Raw genomic sequence first — 26,387 nt, 5'->3', positions numbered from 1 at the left:
GTTGCTCTCCATAACAAAAACCAGCAGATATGAAAATATGTGCAGGTGGCAGAATTATTCTAATCATAAATACTCAAAAGATGTAACAGGAAATATGCCTTTTTAATTTAAAACAAACTTAGAAATTATTTGGAAGTAGGCTTTATAGTAACTGCTACTAAGAAATTAAGTGATTCATTTGCTCCACCAATGTGAGGGAAGGGGAGGAAGCTGACCAACAGTAATGAAAATTCCATCAAGAAAGATTATCCACGAAAACAGGAGCGGCATCCTTTAAGTGCTCTCCGAAAAGTTGCAATATGTGATGCCTATCTTACGTGTGCCAAACGCTTAGGATTTTCTTCATATATTCCAGGAACATTTACTAAGGCACTTGTTTCTAGAGCTTAAAATTAATGCACTGTAATAATCACTACTGTGTTGGCTTTATTAACCTGTAACAAAATGTCAGTCTGTTTTCAATCATTTATAATGCCAAACAAAAACCAGCAGATTCTCTGTCCAACACTGTATCAGGACCGTCTGTCACCTTAATTCTAACAGCCAGCAGGCAAGCAACAAAAAGAAAAGAAAGGAAAACAAACCAAAAATAGCAACAGCCTTCCGGGAGTAGCAATGTCCAGAGATTGATGATCTGCTACTAGCTTAACAGAGATAAACTTTCTGTCCTATAACAAACACTCCTGACTTTAAAAATAAATAAAAATTTCAAAATTCAATTTACTAAAACTTCATTGTAGATGATTCCAATCATGACTTACTCAGGAAGAGCTAGCTATATTATTGCTTTATTTTGATACTAGGAATGAAAGTGCTGTTGATGAATGCAGCAGGAGAGACTCACTGAAAGAAAATGACCCTAAACTACCAACAAGTGCTAGGTGTCTGCCGTATGAAAGATGCTGCAGACGGTGCAACAACAAGCAAAAAGTGCAACCTGCCCTCAAGGAGATTCATCTGGCTACACATTCCTTTTACAGTCAATGCGCCTACCAAAAACCTACTTACCGGTTCTTCCTCTCAACCTTCCTTCCTTCCTTGAAGGGGTAAGCGCACAATTTAAACAGGGAACTAAGCACCAAAGAGGGTTGAGGAACCCTCACACTGCAGGTGTGGCAGTGTCCCTCACAGGATCAAATTCCACTCATCAAAAAGGACCCAAAAGGCAGGGAAGGGTTAAAGAGAAACGGCACAATTTTCTAAATGGCAAATTCTATGTTCCATTCACTAAGCATCATTCATTACACACATACACAAATATCCCCACAGCATTCTATGATGACCGTATAAACAGCTTTTCCAACAAGGTGGAGAAAAAGAAAAAAACACCAGGATACTCTACGCTCCAAAATTAAAACAATCCAACCCAAAGAAAAGGCAGCAAAAATGGTAGAGCTAGAGCCAGAAAACAAAGAGAGGTGCGTCTTACTCTAGTAGTTTTTCTTTAATGTTTTGTAAAATTATTATTGTATGATGAATTGGAAATTAAAGGCCTAGTCCTTGAGAAAACATAGCTTGGGAAGCAGTGCCCTGAAAACTTTTAAAATGTAAGCCATCATGAAGTCGGTAGGACAACCTCACTCTCAGAAGTGCTGTGAACAGGAGTCAGGGAGCCCTGAAAGGGGAGCACTCCAGCATCACCAATCACACCCCCAACCAGAGGAAGCTGATTTTACATGTCCAATCAGGAAGAAGGAAGAAGTTCTCCTGGCCCAGCAACAGCCCAGCCAATGAGAAACCAACACACTCGGCCAATGAGAAGCCAGCATCACCTGGAAACTCTTCAAAGCAGCCCCTCCCAGCTTCCTCCTTTCCCTCTCCCCTGCTCTCTGGATTTGCCTACGCTTCATCATAGTTTATCCTGAGTTGCAATAATCTGAATAAATTCCTGAATAAACTCATTTTGCTGGTAAAAAGGCTGACTCTTTTGGTTTTGGTTTCTAATGTCAACTACATACAGTTTATACTTAGATTTTACTGTCACTGAAAAAAACTGGCCTTTCTTAACATACAGGCATCCGTGTTCCCACTGAACTTTACTGAAGTGTCACTGGCTCTGGCCAATTAACTTGCTAGCATGGGCTCCCAGAGGGTCTGAATTCTCTTTACAGTCCCTTTACCCAGTCTAGCTCCCAGGCTCCATTAACCAACCAGCAAATTACACACATGCTCAGGGCACCAGCCAAGCTGGAGTACTTGAAGATGTGTATGAAATAATATATTTCAACAAAAGCAATAAACTAGTCAACATGGAAAAAATCAGAACTTAAGGACTTCCACTGCTTTAAAATTTAGTACAACTTTTCTTTCAAATTACACATGGATGGAGGGAGCACAACAACATTTTCAGGGCTCAAAAACCAATCAAGGTCTTAAGCCAGCAATAGCAGAAGAGTGCCCTACGTACTCCCGGGGAGGGGCCTCTGGGTATTACATGTTCAACTGCAATACTCCACACACACCCCAACCCTGCCTCCCCCTTACTCTGCTTCATTTTTCCCACAACACACGCACTTATTTTTTTGTGCAGCTTCCCCCACTACAATTGAAGCTCCATGAGGACAAGGAATGTTATTAATGTTGTCAACACCTGGTGCTTACTAGGAGGTGTTCATTAAGTATTCGGTGAGTGAGTTTTTCCTAAAAGACCCATGAAGCGTTCATTTAATAAGCCTCCATTTCACCTGAAATGTAAACTTTCATGGCAAAGCTTCACATCAAAGCAAACGTGATTTAACTCTGCCTGTCACCAATAAATGGCACTGTTTCAGCTGCTGCCTTGGACTTAAGATTTGTCATGTACCTTTGAAGCTGTTCCAAAAACATACATTGAACAGAACGAAGTAAAACGGAAATCTGTTCCAACAAATTTGTGAGGTGAATAGTATGTTGAGTACAATCCAGTGCCTCCACAAACACAGCCCTCCTGTTAAAAAGCTTTAGGGAGGTAGACATATATTGATTACTATGACTTTAAGAACAAAGGGTCTTACAAACAGCATTTGGAAACCTGTTCATAACCAGAATACCTGCCATATTAGCCTAAATTCTCTTCAGTTATATTTGTTGGAGCTATAAGTATAAACAAGCACGTGTTGATGACTGAAAAGCTCCTTATTTCTGATTATCCTAACAATCAAGCTCAAGGGCAACTTACACGGCCCTTAAAAATAACCTGTCCTAGGGGCGCCTGGGTGGCTCAATCGGTTAAGTGTCCGACTCTGGCTCAGGTCATGATCTCACAGTTTGTGACTTCGAGCCCTGCATCGGGCTCTGTGCTGACAGCTTAGAGCCTGGAGCCTGCTTCAAATTCTATGTCTCCTTCTCTCTCTGATCATGCTCTCTCTCCCTTCAAAAATAAATAAAAACATTAAAATAAAAAATTTTTTAAATAGCCTGCCCTATTTCACATTTCTTTCATTACCTTCACTTTAAAGCAAAGATAAACATATCTTGATTAAATAAAGTTTCTAAAAATTAGGCTATAAAATTAATTCACTAGAAAATTCAGTAGCCAGCAGATGCTTTAAACACTGAGGATGTATAAAAGCAGGAAATGAAGGGAAAAGTCAAAATATTTTGATACAATAATGATTCCGCATGTGAAAGAATAAACATCAAGCCAAAAGCTTTTAGCTTTCCATTGTCGATTTACATCTTCAGGAAATCATATGCATAAAAAACTCAAATAGGGAAGGAAGGAAATATGTATTTATATATATAATTCAGTATGTACATCTCACTTTCAAGTCACACAATAACTATTCCTTTTGAATTGGAATGAAGTTTGAATTGCAATTAAAGAATTAAAAACAGGAAATAAGACAAAGAAAAAGCACCTGTAGGAAGCCAAGAGACACATATACCAACTCTATCTAGACTACTCAACAATGAAGGTCATCCCACCACTGTTCCACTTCATGGTATCAAAAGTGAGGGTACATTAATCTTGACTCTCAGGTTTTAAAGAGCTCTCCCTTCTGTCTCATTCGACTAAGCATTATATAAGACCCCTGCACACATAGGTTATGGCAACCTCAGTGGTCACCCAGTACAGAACAAATAGAAATTAGGACATTCATGGAGGTATAGTATGAAATGCCAAAAAAAGAAAGACTAGTTAACCAGACAATCAGAATCCAGATGTCCACGACAAGAAGAAGTAAAGGCACGCTTCAAGAAGAGGCATGATCAGCAATGAATCTGAAGAGTAGCTAAGATGTGAAATGCTGGAGTGGTCAGAGTCTTCAGTGTGAGTGGAAACTCACACAGGAAAGAATGGGCTGGTGGTGCAGTGTGGCAGGGGGGCAGGGGGCAGGGGGGAGGGGGGCATGGCAAGTTTAGGAAGCCCAGTTGAAAGGATGAACTTAAGGGAAGCATGGAAGGCCAACCACATGAAAAAAATACTAACCTGACTGAGGTCTGCAGGAAGATGATGGGAAAACAGTGGGGACCAATTATGAGGCTTATCCAAGCCAAGTCTGAGGCAGTAATGGGCTGCAGAAGAACAGCTGCAGTGCTAGTAGGCAGTAAAAATGAACTCTAAAAGAAACTCCTAAATGTAGAACTGCCAAGAATCAAAACAAAGCACAATTACACTGAGGCTTGTGTCAGGTGGGCATAGGTACAAATTCCAGTTATGCCACTTCACTAATTCTGCAACACTGGGCAAGCAATTGACCCTTTCAAAGTCTCTGTTTCTTAACCTGCAAAATGGGGGCAATACTGCATAAGACTGTGGTAAGAGTTTAGTATATGATACACGATAATCAAAGTGCATGACAGATTACAGAAAACTAATAGATACTCATCACTTCCTGACATTTCTTTTACAAAAACTGAGTTGTCTGCAAGAAATTTCAGGAAATAAGCTACCATAGTTCATTCCCATGTTAAATCAAATAATTATGGGGATAAAAAACAGCTAAACCAGCACTCTCCTGCAACAGTTCATCAGCATGCCCAATCATTCCCCAAACAACGACAATACTTCCTCTAATGTCCATTTAAATCAGCATTCTTTAAATATAAGTAAAATCCATATCCCAATATCGCCTACATAGTATCTTCTAGAAATACACTGCACAACACTGATATCCACAAGAATACTGCCAGGTAACTGGACAGAGAACTCCACCCAGGAAATTAATGCAATAATTTTATTTAATGATTACACATGAAATACCTACTGTTAAACCACTTTTAGTTCTATTTATAAGCAATAAATCCATTTCTACGAGGCACTGCCTAATATAGTCTGATTATATCAAATTATAAACTCTCCATAAATATTTGGCTGTGATGTTGACTGCACCTGTGATATTAGTGTAGGGTTTAGCACTGTCCAGATCAATGCACAAGACTGAGAATGTTAAAAATGCTCTATCCACTAGGCTATAATCATAAAAGCAAACTGGTTTCCTAATATAACACCTGAAGTAAATGAAGTGCATCACTTTTTCTTTCTACAACTGGTCCTGATTCAGACAAAGGCCTTATTTTCCCCAGCAACTCCCTCAGACACTGCCTGGCCATGGCACTGGCAAAACTGTATCACGCCCTTATCTGTACATTCCTACTATACTTTATCAGCTGGAAATCATAGCTAATGTTCACACTCTTCTTCTACATACACAACTGTGCTGGGTGCTTTCTATTTCTAATCATAACTCTGCAAAGTAGACACTGTTATTGGGCCCATTTTACAGACACACACTAAGGTTCAGAAAGTTTAACTACAGAACATCATGCCAGAAATAGTTTCCCAAACTAAACACATACTTTCTTGTGGCATGGTTTTTCTCACTCTGTACTCTTTGCTGAGAGTGCTTTACCAGCTCATATTAACACCTATCTGTTATTTAAGGTACAATTGCCCCTGGGGCCATCTTCTCCCCCAAGTGCCAATATGAGAGCTTTAAAACATTTGGTTGCATGAATGAATAAAGGAAGAGAAAGCTGGGATTCTCTACTGAAATTCTAGTTTAATAATCAGCTACATTAACTCAAGTCATAAGCCTCTAAAACTCACTAAGTACCTAGCACAGTCCCTGGCACCTGGTAGGCACTCAGTAACTGCTCCCAGAAAGAGGGGAAAAAAGACAAGTAGGAAGGAGGAGGAAGAGGAAACAGAAAAGACAGAGACAAGAGGCAGAAAAACCAAGCTTCCATATATAGGAATCTTGATTCGGAATTTTAGGTATTTTTGTAAGAGGATACTTATAAAAAATAATATTAGCTAATCTATGTTTTACCAGCAGCGAGTTCTTGCAACACCAAGAATTTCTGTGCAAAAATGTAAGACTCCAAGTAAACGTAATATAGATTCTACTATAAACAAAGACTTATCTATGAGTATCATTCAAATCTTAAGACTGACCTAGGTTTACTGTTTAGATAGCTGTAAAAGGACAAATGCTGAGCTAAAAATGGAATCCACCTATCAGTCTCCTCCCTAAACAATTATAAAATGAGAAACACAAAAGTATATGCTTAGAGATTTCATTCTTATATTTAAGAAATGTTTTAAAATCATTTTCAAATTCATCATTGTAATTATATATTCACACTCCTAACACTGTTTCCTTAGAGTCAACTTTCTTGCCAATACCAAAAAAAAACAGCCAAAACACAGATTTCTTCCCGATGACAGGAGGTCAGCCAACCTTCTCTTAACTGCCCTGGTGTGTGATCACCCTGACTACGCTCTCTACCTCCCTGTCACTCTTGATTTGCTCCCCAGTGCTAAGGAAATCTATTTCTCTGCCAATGCCTTCATCCTGTCAAATAGAAAAGGACTATGACAGGGCAGTCTTCCAGAAGACACTGCTTGCACCTGCACTCGGCACCTCTCTTCTCCATTCATGCCCAGATCCAAAGAGGCAAACGTACCAATTCTGTATTCCACGTGTCTGCACACAATGGGTAGCACAAAGAAATGTAACGTGCTATCAGTTATGCTGACATCACCCATTTAGATCAAGTAAACTAAATGCAAATCATATGGTAGGCAACAGGACAGGAGAATGTGATTTGGCATCAGAGATAGGTTCTGAGTACTGACTCCACCACTGTAACTTTGGAAAAGACATTTAAAAGGCTTTGTGAAATTTAAATATCATCATCTGCCTTTCCTGTGACGAGGACAAAATGAGAACTTGTAAGCATCTGGTATATGTTAAAACACCAAATAAATTATTTTATCAATGACAATGATTATTAAACAAATCCCATGTCATCTGCAACCCAATGTGTCCCCTCCGATGCTCCAAGCTATAACTGATTCAACAAATCTCCTCCACTTTCCAAGGGGGCAAGAAAGGAAAGAAAGATAATCGGGACAAAGAATAGCCTGTGATAGAAGGAATGAAACCAGTTCTCTTACATGTCTGGTATGTTGTCCCTAACAGCAATTATGAAACAGGAGCAACAAAAAATATGTGAACAAAGACAACCGTGTCTGGAAAAAGTACTTAAGTCTCCCAAGGGGAATACAGCGTTTATGTGTAAATAATAGTATTATTTCCATTGTGAGTATGGTTTGGTTGGTATTCTTTTATCAGGTCTATCCTTAAAATTAGGTAATAGAGGAAGAAAGCAGCCTGCAGTGAGTACAACTCAATACTAATATATAACATGCAAGAACAAAGGCTAAAATAGAAACCTGACTGCAAATGCTGATGCAAAAATCACACGCAAAACAAAATGCCTTAAAAACAAGATGAAGAACCAGAAAGATGGTAACAATCTGAGAGCAAGTAAACATTGACTCTGAAAGCCTTAAGGCACATAACAAGTAAAGCTGGCAAGATTAGGTGGGGAAGAGGCAGTAAGCCTTTCTATTTCACCCAAAGAACCAGTAATTTCAACTGTAGCTGTATACAGCACTAGGGAATGTGCAGGAAGAAAGAGAAAAACATTCCTTTTCCAGCCTCTCAAAATCCTGCCGTCCCAAACTATTCCTCACGTTTGATGCATACGTCATACAGTTCCAATTTATTTCATTTAAAAACATCATGTAGGTATTTTAAAAATAGAACTTCCTATAGTACACCATGAAAATGTATTCTTAAGTTAGAACTTTACATCATTACTATTAGATACTTTTATTTACTACCTAAATTACAAAGCTTGGCCTACACAGGCATATAATTTAATGAGTAAAAAAAAGAAAGTTATTTATGCTCATGCTTATAGAAAATTAAACAATACCTTTTGAATCATTTTAAGCCAATCAGATAAATCATATTTTTAAAATCTTATAGTTTCAAAATATAGGTTTCCAAAAATAAACCCCACAGGTATGAATTATATCTAATTCACAGCAAATAAAATTATCAAAGTGAAAGAATAAGAAATTCAGCACATCACTCATTCATTCATGGAACATCTTTGAAATTCAACAGGAGCTAGACACTGTACCAGGCCCTGAGTACATACTGGTCAGTAAGACATTAATTTCAAGGAATTCAGAATCCAGTAAGGAAGGCAGGCCAACACACAATTTTGTGTGACAGAAGATAATAGAAAAAGTTTAAAAACCCAAGAACACCAACTAATGTTTAAGGACTTTTGGAGACCAACAGAAAAGACCAGTATCACAGCACAGGAAAAGGAGTGAAAAAGACAAGCACAGAAATTATACAACTGAAATAAATGATGTTCAATAATAGAATCAATAAAAGATAAACTCAAATGGTAAGTCATTTCTCACTGATTCTTTTTCAAAATAGTAAAAACGTGGTAATATTCATTGTTAGAGTAAGTAAAGGGGCAATGGCATACAAGGCCAGGGTCAAGGGCTGTGACCTCTCTATAGGATAGTATGGCAAAATGTATAAAAAGTTTTTTAAATGTGTCACAGTCCCAAAGTCATTAGAAGAAAACAAGCCAATATCCCTCATGAACACAGAAACAAACATCCTTAACAAAATATTAGAAAGCAAAACCATGCAATAGATAAAACACATCGTGACTAAGTGAAGGTTATCAAAGGAATTCAATGTTGGTTCAACATTAAAAAAATCAGTATGTTAACAGAACAAGTATATATTCACCTTAATAGCTGGGGTGGGGGGAAGCACGTGACAAAATTTTCACCATCCATTTTGATAAACGCACTAAACCAGCCAGTAATGGAATGGAACTTTCCCACCCCGAAAAAAGCATTTACACAAAACTTAAAGCTAACATCAGGTATAATCATAAAAGACTAATGTTTTCCCTCCCACAGACGAGGAAAAGAACAACGATGGCCACTCTCACCAGTGCTATTCAACATAAAATATAATTAAGAAAACGAAATAAAAGGTACACAGATTGGAAAGAAGAAACAAAACCATCTTTATTCACAAACCCCATTACCATCTACAGAGAAAATCCCAAAGAATCCCCCAAAATAAAGCCACTAGAACTAATGGGTCAGTTTAGAATGACTAGCATACAAAAATACTGAAAACAAAGGATTAGAAATGTGTATTTTAACAGTATAATTTATAATAGTATTGAAAACTATGAAATAAAGATGAATCTAACAAAAAAATGTGCAAGATAGACATGCTTAAAATCATAAAACCACACTAAAACACAGTAAAAGCCTAAATAAACGGAAAGATATGCTGTATTGTTGAATCAGACAACTCAAGATGTCAATTCTCCCCAAACAGATTTAAAGATTTCAATGAAATCTCAATGAAGATAACATAAGGGTTTTTTTTTTTTTGTACCAATTAACTAGCTGGTTCAAAAACTTATAAGAAAATACAGTGGCCCAAAAAGAACCAAAACAAAATTTTTTTAAATATCAAGTTCGAAGACTTGTACTACCTAATTTGAGATTTACCATGAAACTAATCAAGATGGGTATTACTGGAGAAAGGATGGCTAACAGAGACAAGAGTCAAAGAGACCTACATATACGTGGTCAACCCTGGACAAAGGGGACAAGGTTCCTGAATGGAGAAAGCACTATTTAACAAAGATACTGGTTCAACTAGAACCCAAATTAAAAAAAAAAAAAGAAAAAAGAAAAGAAATAAAAGAACCTTAACCCTTCCCTCACACCATACACAAAAATTAAGCTAAAATAAACTTTAGCCCTAAATTTAAGCACTAAAACTATAAAACCTCCCAGGGAAAACATAGGAGGAAATCTTTGTGGCCTTAGGTTAACCACAGACTTATCAGATACAACACAAAGTGTATCAATTCTATAACAAAGAGTAATAAATCACACTTCAAAAACCAGATCATTATCCATGTACTTAACCAAAAACATTAGAATACCTAGGCTCAATTTCCAGCTATGCCAGCAACAAACAGTGCACGTCACTATCTTACGGTCTCTGTCTCCCAGTTGTTTTTTCCCTTTACCTGTGTAATGAGACAGTACCTACCTCACAGGGTTATTCAAGGACCAAATGAGATAATGTTCAGAAAACACCAAATTATACATTAAGTACTCAATAACGATGTTTGCTACCTTTCCAAGATTTTTATTTAGTTACTTAAACACCATCTGAGTTTCACAGTTCAAAATTTAGAATTTCCACTGTGAGTCTTAGAGTTTATTAAAAATTAGAGCTCAGCTTCAGTTTTTAATTCAATTCACTTTAAAGAAATGATGAAGAATAAATGCATACAAAATAAGAAGGGGACCAAGGAAGGGGAGGAGAAACACATTAACCGCGCACCTACAGACACTCCAGAAAACAGATGCTTTATCTGAATTCTCTCTCTTATTTTTCCTAGCAGGTACCTATAGAGGAACAAAGGATCTACATGAAACTTTTAACAAACCTTCATAAGTGGCCTTTAAAAAGGAGTGCTGGCTTTCTATTTAAGACCCTGCGTTGGTGCCCCAAAGCAAATGTCTCGTTACAAGTTAAATCCATGCTTAGGGAGATTAAATTGTTGTAAGGGATATTTGTAATGATTTAAATCAGAAAGTAGTATGTTAATAATCACAGTGAAGGATCGTCATGCTATAAACCATAGAACCCCATCACCTGCCTTCCTTACTGTTATAACCATGGCTGTGGCTACTTTTAAAACATGCCTCAGAAGAGCAGCAAATGAGATTAAATTCGTCAGCATTCTTAGAGTTCCCTAGGTTATGAACAAGGAGAATTCTCTGGCACTTATTCCATCTTTAAATATGGAGAAAGAGGGAGCCTTCACTTCAAAGAATGTCATTCTACACATTTCTCCTAGTCCTTCCTGCCCCCAGAGTTCGCCCCCAAAGGCCACAAGCAACACACAGTAAGAAGTGGTGGGAAATAACAGAAGACCATCCAGTGGGAATAAACTTACCTGTGGTGTTTTATTCTCTTTAAGGTCCAACCCAAACACATTGTGCCGCTTCACTGTAAAGAAATCAGCATCGTGTCCATCGTCCTCGTCCTCATCTCTGTCTAAGAACTGCCCAGGGGCTTCCTTGGACTCCCCAGTGCTAGGGACAGACTGAAGTGAAGACTCTTTTGCTTTTGCCAGTTTCTCTTCCATTTCTTCCTCATCTTCCTTCTCTTCTTCCTCTTCATCACTAGTCCCCTTACCCGGTGTGTATTCTGTCTCTTCTGGTCTTTTCCCACCTTTCTGAAGGATGGACATTTTCTCATTGAAGTAGGCTCTAAATTCTTCTACTTCATCATTGGTGAGGGAGGGAGCCCTTGGCTCAATTTGTTTGTGATCTTGGCTCACCACCAATTCTTTGGGGGGTTGTTTCTGCATTTTCTGAAGAAATCTTACCCGAGGTGCCACAGCAAGACCAAGAGATCTTAAACATGAACAAACGAAAACAGTTATCTCAGCACACTGATGGTGTGCTTATGGTATTATGCAACAGTTTCTCAAGAGTGGAGATCTATTTTTGGAGTTTTTAAAAAAAACACTCCTCTGAAATACAACTCAATCTTGACAGATTAGATGATCCAAAAGGCAAGCCAAAAAATACCAAATACCCATCAGAAAACACTGAAGATACCTCACTTTTCATTAAGAGGTTAACAAGGTATAACATAAAGAGCATGAAACCAGAAACAAGGGAACAGGTCAAGTACTAAATCTGCCTATTTCCAGTTTACTTCTTTCAGCCTCGGCTCCCTCAAATACAGGATATCGATACCTACCAGGCCCACCTCACAGCTGTTGTAACAATCTGACATGCTAACTATATGAAAACACTTTGTGAAATGTCAATACTAAACCTGGAAAAGACATGGTCAAGAAAGGACAAAACAGCTCTCTGCAAAGAACAAACTCAAATTACCACTGTCCTCTCCTCTTTTACTACGACATAATCACTTCTACAAAAATACATTTATTTATTTTTGAGAGAGAGAGTGAAGCAGAGCACGAGTAGGGGACGGGCAGAGACAAAAGGAGACACAGAATCCAAAAGAGTCTCCAGGCTCTGAGCAAGCATTCAGCACAGAGCCCAACGCAGGGCTTGAACCCATGAACCGTGAGATCATGACCTGAGCCAAAGTCAGACACTTAACCAATTGAGCCACCCAAGCACCCCAAAAAGAAAGGATTTCTAAACGAGACCAAAAAAGAAAAGAAAAATTATTTTCTCCTTCTAATATCAAGATTCACTTTATGATCAGCTCCTAAGTTCCTACTCGCAGATGGGAAATAAACTCCTGAAACCGGGCCTGCTACAATAAACAGCTAACATTATGACATGGCTCCATTGCCTCTTTCCTATGAGACATGAGTCAAGAAAACTCAGAGGTACGTGGGAAAGCACAGATTCAGAAATGGGACTGCTGATGTTCAAATCCTGACTGTCATCACCAGCTGTGTGATTGAAGGATGTTACTGAACCTCTATACCTCAGTTCTCTCATTTGTGAAACGGCATGATCAGTGCTGATATCCTAGGGTTGTCTTAAGAGTGAAATGAGTTCACAGATCCAATGTACTTAACATACGGCCTGGCACACAGGCAGCCACTACTGAGCACCTCCCATTATTACTATTATGGAGACTACAGGGTGGGATCATAAACTCCTATCCATCAGAGCATTCTCTCAGTGTATTACAATTATAGTTGTGTGTCTTTCTCAGCTACTAAAACTTGGAGCCCTTTTAAGGTAAGAGTACGTACATCTATAATTTTTTAACATCGAGCACAATGAACTGTACATACTATTCAAAACATGTTTCCTTAGGAAAACAATTTCTAAAAACATTTATTATATCCTGCACACATAACACTGCTTTAGGTAACAAAGGGCTTCTAAAGGAATTTATAGATCAAGGAACTTACACATCTAAACACCACCAAATTAAACTATACCAATAATTTAGGCTCAGAAGTTAACTTTCTGCCTTCCTTAGACATCACCAGTAAAAAGCAAAGGTTGTCAACTGGGAACAGATGAGGTTTACTGGCTTTTATAGCAACAAAATGTCCCATTAATATGACCCTGCAGTGTCAGAGCCCGGTGCCTCTCCTGTTTACTAATATCTCAGCTAAGTCAATCAGAAAACCACGACAGAACTTTTTCATGGAATACTAAAAGGGAGCTAATAACTGAAACCAAGAATCATATTCAGAAAAGGTGAAATTAGTAACTGCTACATAAACAGCTCAGTGACAAAAACATGTTATATCCATGGTGTGCAGTTTTCCATCAATTACCTACACAGAGAGTCAGGAGCCTCATGCTGTTATCTAGCAATTTCAATCATTCTAAAATGTTACAACTGACAAATTACCTATTATACTAAACTCACAATCTAATGTGAAGAGTAGAAAACAGCAACTCTCCCAGATACAAGTTTTTATCAGACTCCATTTAAAGGTAAAGACATTCAAATTCCTGGAGAGCAAGGCAAATACACAGACCTTGCCTTGAAAATACATGTGTCATCACTGACTAGGAATTTTATGCTGATATTTAACCTATGATTAACCTCAAGGGTGCTTTATAGAATTCTGTCAATGTTTTTCCCACAGGTAGAACCCCACTGAAAAAATGAGCATTCCTCCTTTATAGCTGAAAAGGTTAGGAAAAAAGTCCTTCAAATACTGAGCCAAAACAAACCAACAGTTCCTTTTTTATGTAATAGTAACCTCAGTTACTAAACGGGGATATTTTGCCATGGTAACTCTGAGTACCTATAAGAAACACCAAGACACAAAGAACACTCAGGCAATAAGCAAGCAGTTATAGGGATCAATCTAAAATAAAGGAAGAACTGACAAGGAGACTTGTGTCAAAAGCATAAAAAAGAATGGTCTATGGTGTTCCAAGCCAGCGTTAGAGGACTACAGACATTTAAAGATTTCAAACAGCGCTTACCAATCGTTCTCCACCTCCTTTAAGATGAAACTACAGGAAACTGCCAGTGAAACTTTCAGAAATCTTCACTTACAAGTAAGAAACTTCTTTAAACAACAAGAACTAGACACTCACCTAGTTTTCTAGTTTACGTAATCTTTTTCTCTGCAGATCTTTAACAGATTCTCTTAAGTTAAGGCAGAGCAGTTTCAATGAGGACTCTCAGAGAACCAGGTTGCAGACAAATGACCTCTACCTCTGAGGATTCACAACTAAAAGTGTAATATGAATACTTACAGGGCATATTCAGGTATAGGTAACTTGCTCACATCAAATATTTCTTTATCCTTCATCAGATACACTGAGCGTATATAGGAGACAAAACACTGTAAAAGTAAGAGGTTTACATGTATCACATACAATGGTCAGAAACGGAAAATAAATTTAAACTCAGATAAAAGAAAATTAACCAAAGGGATAAATTCAACAGTAGTGAAATATCTTAAAAATAAGTGAGCATATAGGGGCACCTGGGTGGTTCAGTCAGTTGGGCAGATGACTTCGGCTCATGGCTCTGAGCTTGAGCCCCATGTCTGGCTCTATACTGACAGCTCAGAGCCTGGAGCCTGCTTCGGATTCTGTGTCTCACTCTCTCTCTGCACCCCCCTCCCCCCATCCCCCCACCCACCCCCCCCCCCCCGCTCACTCTCTGTCTCTCACTTTCTCTCTTAAAAGTAAACATTAAAATAAAAAAAATTTTAATAAAATAATTGAGCATATCTCCATTCTACATAAAAAAAAACTACCTTTTTGTAACTGTAATATTAGATAAGACTTTAAATTTGGTTTCATAAAGCCAACTCAACATAGAGCATCACCTTCTCAGAAAGCTATTCTACAAGTTAGTATCAGTCCATTGCAGTATAGTCTAACAGGGGGAAAAAGTAGGATATGTAATGATACAGATGACAATCTGAGCTCCTTATCTTACTAGCTGCTCAAACCTCTTGTGTCTCTGTCAGTTTCCTCATCTATCAGAGATCATAACACCTTCTATTTAAAATGTTATGAGAAATTAACCGAGAAAATGGATCTAGAGTACCAGGGTGTATCTTGTGGAATATAGTAAATACCAATAAATACTAGCTATTAGTAATAATTATTTTAGTTATTGGTTAAAGGTATTTATTTAGTTATTTAGTTAAAGGTATTCTTTATTTATTTATTCTTAGAAAAGAATACCTTTTCTAACATAATAAAATGTTACTGTATTTAAATGAAGCTTAATAAAATCATGACATGAAGTTTACTCCTAAAGCCTTCCCTTTTACATTATCACTTCAAGTAATTTGTCATCATGAACTTGTGTTATTTTTCTTTGGTGTTTATATAGAAAAAAGGTATCTGTAGACCAAGAACTATATAAACCAAAATTTAAACATGATCCTGATCCTTTATCAGTCTGTAACACAGTCAGGCAACAAAGATGATGAAACACATCTATGCAAGCGTTTCTTATTTTAAAATTTTTGTAAGTCCATTTAATTCCCATTTCAGTATTTCCTGAACTTCATATTTGTTATAAATTTATACTAATCCTTTCTTCAAACCATTTTCCCTGTCTCCAGAGGCATGAAAAACAATGAATGGCTCCAGTTCAAGGATAATTTTTCCCCTACAATTGTTCACACACACAAAAAAATCACCCCGGTTGCCTATCGTTTTTGTTCTCTCCAGATTATAATCAAAGGCTAGAAAATCACTTCTATGAAACTAGATAGCTTGCTGCTGCTGGCAATACAGTTAGCCATTCTGCTAAACCATGCGTGACACCCAATAAATCACATCATTTATTTCAATGTGCATTCTATAATCTTTGTTCTGGAAGGCTCATTTGTTGTATGCACAAACTAGTGAAACATCCTTCCATTGTTCCTTATTTCCTGATTCATAATTGAATGACCTCTTAGGTATGCAGTAAGTCATGACATCTCAGAATTCATGTATAATAGTTTTAAATGTGCATACTATTTCCAAACTTTCTAAAAGATTTAAACAATGTCTGCTAGATGATATCTGCACACACAAATGTTTGCATACCCAAAAATTAAGGAAAAAAAAAATCTCCCCTATAAAGGTCTTTTTCATTAGATTTCAGGTGAAGTGAGACTAGAGAAATCCAACTTGGCACAGTTCAGTATTTGGTTTTCTTATAATCCTCCTGATGTATCATGGAATTTCTGAAGAAAGTCAAATGTGGATATCAGTCTCAGGTCTGCTACTTAACAGCTTATGTGATCCTGGACAATATTTTTTTTTAATTTTTTTTTTTATGTTTATTCATTTTTGAAAGACAGAGAACAAGCAGGGGTGGGGCGGAGAGAGGAGGGGACACAGAATCTGAAACAGGCTCCAGGCTCTGAGCTGACAGCACAGAGCCCGACATGGGGCTTGAACTCACGAACCGCGAGATCATGACCTGAGCCGAAGTCGGACGTTCAACCGACTGAGCCACCCAGGCACCCCGATCCTGGACAATTTTTAATTTTCTCCATCTACTATTTACTCCTGTGTAAAGTCACATCAGTATTGCCTCCCTCCTGGGTTGTTGGGAAGATGAAGAAAGAACACGTATCAAACTGCCATGTAACAAAGTCACATCATGACTAAGCACTTGACACAAAGTAAGCATTTAAATTCCAGCTTTCATCACTCATGGTATTTTAAGCAGAGCGAGGCTAACTTGATAAAATATAACAGAAGTTAATTTTTAACCAGAAACGTAAAATCTGCTCTTTAAATAAAACTTCTTTCCCAAGAATATCCAGTTTCAAAACCATAACGTAAAAGCCTTACTACTGACCATTTCTCTGCTCAGGCTCCTTATCCACTTAGGATGCTCTTTCCACATCTCTTATTTCCTTCCTCTCATTTCATCTCTCTGCTGACACAGAATCCAACCTCTGAATCCTGACACTCTTAACTCACTGCTGATATGTTATGGGAGATGCAGAGAGAGAGATAATATGTAGATCTGGTAACCTCCATGTACATAAGAGCGTGGCGAAAAGGATGAGCTTTGTAACAGGGATTCAAATATTTGTCCGTTTAGAGACTAGGAAGCTGTTAGCACAACACAAAATTACTTCCCTTCTTCCTTTTCTAAAGCATCTACTGCTAGGCACTCTAGGAACTGAAAAGTAAGTTTAACTGAAAGTGGTAATTCTTTGTATTTGCTAATCAAGAGGATTTCTAAGTCAAAAAAAAGTAATTTGGGAACATTAAGTCATATTTATAGATTAAAATTTCATTCTTAAAGAGGATTCAGTAAAAGTGCTATGCTTTCTAGAAATTTAAGCTAATATAAGAAATTACAATAAGCTTGCTGAAGAAGCACAAAGCTGACATTTTCCCAGTTCTAAGAAATACATACTTTTTTTTTTTAGTTTTTTAAAAATGTTAATTTATTTATTTTGAGAGAAAAAGAGAGAGTGTGAGCAAGGGAGGGGCAGAGAGAGAGAGAGAATCCCAAGCAGGCTCCATGCCACCAGCACAGAACCCAATGTGGGGATCAATCCTAAAAACCGTGAAATCACGACCTGAGCCAAAATCGAGAGTTGGACGTTTAACCGACTGAGCCACCCGGACGCTTCGAGGTACAGAGTCTTTTTAAAAGTTAAAGAATGTTCTGGTTATCTGTGAATTGCACCACTTGACTACCTGAAGCATAACCATGAAACGTAAAGTAGTAGAAAATGATGAATTCTAACTTTATTATATGCTCCATTCCAACTAAGGTATCCAATTTACCAACGACTTACCCTTTGAGCTCTTTCTTTTAAATCTTGATCTTGTGCTAAAAATGATTCCAATTTTTTCTGGACGTCTATAAGTTTTTCTGGATTAATTCTTTGTAACAAAAAAATACAGGTTAAACTTAGACATCTCAATTTTAGAAACTGAAAACAGTATATAGCATTTTCCTATCTTCCTCAGTATTTTTAAACCTATAACATTATTTCTCATCTAGGAGCCAGATTAGACTGAAATTCCACTAGACATAAACCTGACTCTCAGGTATTCTGCATAATGCAGGGGGGGAAAAAGATCAAGATCAGAAATCATCTCTAAATGCCCCATGCTAAGTGAAAGATACTAAGGTTAACATTCAATTATCACTGGTTGCTTCTTAGGTCCATAATGTTAGAAAATACTCTAACAGGAGATCGGTCCATGCAATAGAATAAATGAAAGTTAATGTCATTGTTGTAAGTACTTCCATTTTCAGCCAAATATCATAAAGCCAATTTCAAATAATAAGCAAGGAGCCAAAAGATATAAATAATGGTCTCCTTATCTGGAAATCAGGCACAATGTAACAGAATTGCTACTTAACTCCACCAAGGGAAGCTACAGGAAAGAATGAAATTCTTACAAGGGTCTATGTTTCACAAAATAAATCCCACTTTTTTCCCTGATTATAAACCGAACCACTCTGCTCCTCCAAAGCTGGGGTAGCAGTAGATGGGGGTGGACGAGGTGGTTTTTACTTTAATTATAAAATCATATATAAAATTAAAGACACAAAAGGTAGAAAACTTTCACTTAGCCTCAACAATTTCAACTCAGTCGTGTTCCATCAAACCCTTACCCAACCCACCTGCCCCACTTCCCATCTAAACACCCTCCAAATCTTCCCTCCAAGTAAAGCCAGGATGTTTCAAGGACCCCAGTGCAGATGAAACTCCGATCCTGATCAAATCTGCTGACAATCTGAGTATCTTCAATGGACAGCAGAGTCCTCTGAAAAGGACATACAACCCTACAAATTTTATCCAATATGTATAATCTTTTCAACAATCAATGTCTGCTGAAGCTAACAAGTTCTCCATTTCATCTTATTTTCTGCATTAACAGTCTTCCAGAAAACGTGTTTAGAAGAACACTAGCAAACAAAAAAAGTCACAAAGCAGACAGCGGAAGACGAGAGGGAGGAGGGAATGAAGTGTACATAACTCAGCATGATGATTCTGCACCTCCGTTCTCCTGACGGTAACTTCAACACACCCAGCAGTTCTTACCTGATTTCCTTCACAGGCACTTTCTTCTGGAGAAGCTGCTGCACCATCCCTTTTTCTTCGGAAGGAAGTAAAATTAATAAAGCTTCACCATCCTCTTTGTACCTAAACAAACAAATAATCTCTTCCACATCAGTGCAATCTGCATTTTACATTTCAACAGTCTGACAAACAGGTAACAAAGAAGCAAGTTCACCTAATTAGTAAATATTAGGAATGCCATTTTGTTCACTTCTGTGACGACAGACAAGTAGGGCTCTGAGCATCTTTTTCAACATTCCACTACTAGTTACAATTCCAAGTGACTTTTAGGCTATACCAAGGTAGGAGAGCCAGATCCTAAGAAACAAATCAATTAAAAGGAATTTCTTAAATAGTTCTCTGTAGCAATTTCTCATTTAAGCCACGAGAGTATTAGGTTACAATTACTCATGTAAGAACATGGCACCCACTGTATTAAGGAATCAAATCATCTTTCTGGGGATTTTATACCTTGGGAATAGCACTGTTTTCAGAAAACAGTGCTATAGTTTTAAGAAATGGATCTCTGCTCAAGTGAAAAGCTATCCTCCAATCCATTCTCTTCCTTCACCTAGTAAAGTTCTTATTTCATGCTGTACCACCAGAAATTTCAACGTAACTGGGCCACAATGCCCCCACAGCTACTAAACCTCTTGTGCTACTTGCATACAGACTCCCCTGTAACTCAGGGTCAGCCACTACGTGCAAGCAGTAAGACAAAACAGAACTGGATATTCGTAGAATGTTTTTTAAAGACACAAAATGAAAAATATTCTCATCAAAGTACTCTATTCAAGGTTCATGCTATCAAATGTGAGGAGCAACTTTTTTTTTTTTTTTCAATATATGAAATTTATTGTCAAATTGGTTTCCATACAACACCCAGTGCTCATCCCAAAAGGTGCCCTCCTCAATACCCATCCCCTACCCTCCCTTCCCTCCCACCCCCCATCAACCCTCAGTTTGTTCTCAGTTTTTAAGAGTCTCTTATGCTTTGGCTCTCTCCCACTCTAACCTCTTTTTTTTTTTTTTTTCCTCCTTCCCCTCCCCCATGGGTTTCTGTTAAGTTTCTCAGGATCCACATAAGAGTGAAACCATATGGTATCTTTCTTTCTCTGTATGGCTTATTTCACTTAGCATCACACTCTCCAGTTCCATCCGCGTTGCTACAAAGGGCCATATTTCATTCTTTGTCATTGCCACGTAGTATTCCATTGTGTATATAAACCACAATTTCTTTATCCATTCATCAGTTGATGGACATTTAGGCTCTTTCCATAATTTGGCTATTGTTGAGAGTGCTGCTATAAACACCGGGGTACAAGTGCCCCTATGCATCAGCACTCCTGTATCCCTTGGGGAAATTCCTAGCAGTGCTATTGCTGGGTCATAGGGTAGGTCTATTTTTAATTTTCTGAGGAACCTCCACACTGCTTTCCAGAGCAGCTGCACCAATTTGCATTCCCACCAACAGTGCAAGAGGGTTCCCGTTTCTCCACATCCTCGAGGAGCAACTTTTTATAGTTAAAACCAAATAAATTATTTAGTGAGAAACCTTGTGCCAGGCCTAAACTGTGAAGAACACAAAAAAAAGAAGAGTATTTCTGTCTTCAGTGGTCAAACAATCTAGCTGACTAGAAAACACAAACACACACAAAATCAAGACAACATCCCCAAGATGGTAACATCACTAAATGTCAAAGGACGACCAGGGGCAATAAATGGCAAAAACTCAGAAGAGGAAAAAGACCACTCAGAGTGGGTCAGGGCCAGGTAGAATTTGAGGAGGACCTTGAAGGTGAACAGAAAGGGAAAAGATAGGGTCTTCCAAAGCGGGAGAATGGCATGAACTAAGGAGTGGAAACCAGAAAACATAGGGCAAACTTAGCTAACTTAAGATAGGAGAAACCCAACCGAACCAGGGTAACCAAGTGGACAGCAGGGAGGATTGCCAGATGGGTACATCAGAGTCTGGTTCTGGAGAACTCTGGATGGCTGTGTATAGAGAGACAGAATACCACTGTACACAATTTTATCAATGAACGCTGGAGGGGAAAATTGTGTTGACTTATTGTATGTACGATAAACATGGAAGGGCAATTTCACATCATGCTGATTTTAAAACTCTACTCCAACAAGCAAGGTGAAATTCCAGGGTACTATCTTTATAGAAATATCTACATATATGTATACACCTTTATGAGTACACACACACAGAAAAGTAGGAAATAAAACATATCCAAAGTGCTAAAATTTATCTTTAACTCATATATGAAAAAAAAAAATTTAAGGGGCCACTAAATGCCAGGCACCAAAACTGACATAGTTGTGGCTGTTACAGAGCTTACAGACTATTAGGGACAGATACCAAAACATCAAATAACAATAAAGTGGTAGGAGTGTTAGTAGGTGTGCAGGAAGCTATAAAACCGTAACAGAGAACTCCACTGAATGCTGTCTAGGTGTCAAGAAAACTGCCCTGGGCAAATGGCTTCTAAGAGCAGAGATCTAAAAAATTAGCAATTAGTCAAACATTAGGGGAGAATCCAGTTTTCCAGGGAGAAAAGGCAGCATCTGACGAGAGGCCAGTGGATAGTTTTGTCTTCTTCAGGCTGATTAGCTTTTTCTAGGGTTTCTAATGCATGGGTATTTAACAGGAGATAGAGTAAAGCTTTTACTGTTTCATAAATGAGAAACTAGTACCAAATACCTTCCTCACTGTATTTCAACACCTACTACGATTCAAAATGTTTCAACATCATTTACTATGAAGAAACATGAAAAAGCATTCCCCTAAGCAGTACTGTATTAAACCATCTGTGAAGGCAGGAATCACTATTATATGAAGTAGTGAGGCAAAACCCAGAGCAGACAAGGTATCTGAGAGACATCTCAACTTCTGAAGCTCCAAGATCTCACCAACAACAGGTTAAAGGCAAAGGGGACAGATATCGGTTAATAATGACTACCGTGCTGTGCACTATATCAAAATGCCCTCAAGGTAGCCAAACTCTTGAGATGAGGTCAATTATCTTCAGAAGTAAGAAAGCTTATCTCATGTGGCCCAGAGAGGAACAATTAGGAAGAAGGGAGATGGGTATGGGTGGCTTAAAGGGTAATCGATCTCTTTAACATTCTATATCCAAATTCAGAGATGGAGAGAAAAAATAAACATGCCACCAGGCCTACATAATGTGCGCCAGAACAGGGGCAAAGGGGTTAACAGAAATCTCTAAGGTATCAAAACAGCATTCCCTGAAGCCCTTGGATCTTCAGACGGATGAATAAACAAGAATAATAAGCCTAATCATTATACCTATCTTGTCTACCCCTTCAGGTACCCAAGAATAATCTGGAAGAACAGATCAGGATTCAAGTCACACATGGGCCATATCCAAACCTTTTACAACTATAGCCAACAGACACATAGATCTGCACAAGGTTAAGACAGAGTACAACACTGGAATTTAGAAGAACAAAATTCCCAAAGGAAAATGGAAAAAAAATGTCCAAAGTCGAACCCCATAAGGCAAGCATCTACAGAAAAGATCATAACTGGCCACTTTACCTATTGAACATCACACACATCTTTTCCCTAAAACAACATACAGAAAGCACAAATTATCTCCTACACACCAACACCCAAGAATTTCCAGTAAGCTTTCATTTTAAAAATAAATACACATTTGAAAAGAAGGCAGAAGCACATTTTTTTTCTTTCAAATGCTTACAAGGAGAGTCTATTTACCCATGAGCTAGCTTTTTATATTTCAAAAGCAATATCCAAGGACTGAGGCTTAGTATATATATAAAGAGAAATAAATGTTCTTCACAAGATCTACATTTTGGAATTCCATAATACACAGGTTATTATAAGAAACATTGTAGGCACCAAATAAAAGCCCTGCAACTGAAACACAACAACAACAAAAATCTCATTTTCACCATCTGTAGTAGTACGTTACATTTACGTAGCCCTTTAGAATTTAGGAAGAACTTCATTTTACATTAATTTGCCAATCTTTTTTACACAAGCAATTGGTAGAGAAGGCAAATTTCTGGGAAGACCAAGAAATTATCCAAAAACACCCACAAAAAAACAGAAATACAAAACAAAAACAAAAATCTCCAGCTAATCATTGCGTATCAGAGGCTTTAAACTTGCAGTTCATTACCTCTATCAGCTATACAGACCCCTAATAGGTTGATCACGATTGTCTGCCTTCACATGCTACATACAGCTCACTGGCATTTCTAGCTCAACGTGAGAGACAGACCACTGACTTCTGGGTCCCACTGGTAATTTTAACCTCAAAACAAACTCTGACCAAAGGAAGGAGGAAAAGCCCTGCTGTTCTGGCACTAATTTGCGTTCCACCCAGTACCCACTAGTCCTCAGCTATTCCAATGCCTTCTCCCCAACACGTAAACTCCATTCTAGCTAACACTTTAAGTGTCCCTTAAATTTTGCCCATTCAGCAAGATCTGCCAGGGCTCACAACTGCCTGGCCATTCTCAGTTCTCCCGGTCTGGTTCTCCAAGTTATAGAGCAGGGTGTAAGAGATTCTATTTAGAATAATTCCCTTTTTGTAATTTTAAAAATATATATACAACATACATGAAAATTTCTCTAGGTGGTATGATGTAGCTGGTAGGTTCTGCCAATGTCTAGAATCTATACAGTGAGGGGCACCTGGGCGGCTCAGTCAGTTAAGCGTCCAACTTTGGCTCAGGTCAGAGCCCTACATCAGGCTTTATGCTGACAGCTCAGAGCCTCGAACCTGCTTCAGATTCTGTGTCTCCCTCTCTCTCTGCCCCTCCCACTCTCTTCCTCTCTCTCTCAAAATAAAACATTAAAAAAGATAGAATCTATATAGTGAATAAGCAATATTTTTACAACAAAACACAAGTCCTTATGAAGTAAAAAATGAAAACATGTGCTTTTAAAATCTACATCTTTGTGTCATTCTTACTTCATTTAACACATCTTAGTACTATTAATATTAGGGTACTTCCTTACCTCGATTAGTAAATTTGAGGACATATATGAATGCATGTTCCATACCTACCATACATTTGTACCTAAAAGCTGCTCACCAAATATCTGATGAGTAAACAGATGCAAAAAACCACCAGAAGTTGTGTAAGCAGATAGAACACTGGATTTGGAGTCTAAAGAACTGAATTCAAGCCCTAGCTGTACTATTCATTAGTTTTACAACCCTGGATAATGAGTCATTTTATCACCATATATTACATTCTTATTTATAAATTATATACTTTTTTTAAAAATTTATTAAATGTTTATTTTTGAAAGAGAGAGAGAAAGACGGTGTGCACGGCATGGAGGGGGCAGACAGAAGATCCAAAGTGGGCTCTGCACTGACAGCGGAGAGCCTGATGCGGGGCTCAAACTCACGAACCGCGAGATCATGACCTGAGCCAGAGTCGGACACTTAACCACCCGAGCCACTTAGATGATGAATGAGATGATTCAGGTTCCTTCAGAACCTAAAGTTCTATACCTGTGATTCTTAACATACTAGCCTTTGTTCACAATAGAAGTATCATCAAGAGAGAGAGAAAGACAACTGTTGGCCACACTCTGCTATTCCACAGCCCTTCTTTTCCCTCCTCCCTGTATCTCCTTCTGTCCTCCTACACCTTAGCCTCACCAGTGGCAACCAGCCCCAAGAGCACCTGTCACTGAGGTTCCAAAGGGCATCAGCCCAGCAGATGCATACAGACAGGCCACAGGAATCACACTTAAACGTTCTGTTCCTCCTGCACAGTGTGGTACAGAGGAGAGCTTATTCCAGGAAAAGAGGTATCTCTGACTCACAGAATCCTATCTAAAGACTCTACACTAGATTTAAAAGAGAAAAGGACAGACCGGGAAATATTCTGGGTAAAATAAAGTCATCTGCAGCATAAGATTTTGGAAATACAAACAGGTACACCATAATAGGCTCAACAGTTTGACAAAGTTCATAAAAATTAAAAAAAAAAAAAAAACCAAGTTGGCTAATATGTGTTGCACGGAAAGCTTCTAGCAAACTGAGTAAGAACAAGGATTTAGGGAGTTCACACAGAAAAGGCAGAAATCATTAGACTCTATCAACTCTGTCCCCAGAACTTAAAAACAAGACTAAGTTTTAATACATTAAAAACAAGAAGAAAACCCATAAAAGTGGTACCTAAAAATTATACTACCTGAAATTACTTTCTGGAAACTACTGAAAGAGATGATTAATGCCAGGAGAAGAAACCGAGGCTTAAAGAGATTAAGAACTGATCAAAAGGTACAAAGCCAGCAGGTGACAGAGCTAGATCCAAACCTAAATTTCTTGACTTTCCAGGATAGTGTTGATCAACTATGGGATATCTGCCTCTAATAATCCAAATAAAGAAGGAAAGTGCATACATTTTTAGTTGGCCTTCATGATCACAAATGACAGCAAGTCTAAATAAGGATACCTACCCTCCTTCTCCAAGCACCTGGCTTTCTCGCCTTATGGAAACCATGCCTGGGAGCAGCAGCCACTAGATTTCACTAACTGAAAACATCTGCTTTGGGGCACACTGGCAAGAACAGGAGCTGCGGGGTCAGAGAGACCTGAGGACACATCCCAGTCCTGGTATTTCCCAAGGGATCTTAGACACATTTTACCTCGCAAGCCTGAGAAGTCGTTTCCTGACAAAAAGGCCTCTCCCACCAGGCTGGTATAAAGACTGACTGAGCTCTTCCATCTGTTCACTCAACAGAGACCTGAGAGTTACCAAGTGAACGGTTAGGTCACAACCCGCTCGCTCCCTGTGGGAATGACAGGGAAGGGCACGGAGACTCCTCCGGCTGAAAAAAAGTGACACGGTCAAATCTCCTCATAAACAGACTAACGACAGGCCTCCGAGGAAACAAACACGCCGCGTGCCAGCATGGGAGCCCTCACGCAGGAGGTGCTAAATAACAGATGTACCAGGTTTGTCTGAAGTCTGTGGAT

The 26,387-nt window shown here is 38.4% G+C and overlaps 1 protein-coding gene across 1 annotated transcript in view; it reads right to left on the bottom strand.

Annotated features, from left to right (window-relative positions):
• The window catches only part of DDX10 (DEAD-box helicase 10), a 272,994-nt gene that overhangs the window by 209,271 nt on the left and 37,336 nt on the right, over positions 1-26,387 (bottom strand). The window contains exons 10-13 of the mRNA XM_042907262.1: positions 19,369-19,470; positions 18,109-18,196; positions 14,585-14,673; positions 11,311-11,773 (exon numbers count right to left, since the gene is read on the bottom strand). Of these exons, the coding sequence (XP_042763196.1) occupies positions 11,311-11,773; positions 14,585-14,673; positions 18,109-18,196; positions 19,369-19,470 (742 nt within the window). The remainder of the gene's footprint in view (positions 1-11,310; positions 11,774-14,584; positions 14,674-18,108; positions 18,197-19,368; positions 19,471-26,387) is intronic.

The sequence above is a fragment of the Panthera leo genome, chromosome D1 (genome assembly GCF_018350215.1).
Source record: "Panthera leo isolate Ple1 chromosome D1, P.leo_Ple1_pat1.1, whole genome shotgun sequence".
Lineage (NCBI taxonomy): Eukaryota > Metazoa > Chordata > Mammalia > Carnivora > Felidae > Panthera > Panthera leo.
Note: the sequence above shows the minus strand (reverse complement) of the source record. Positions and strands in the feature narration are given on the sequence as shown.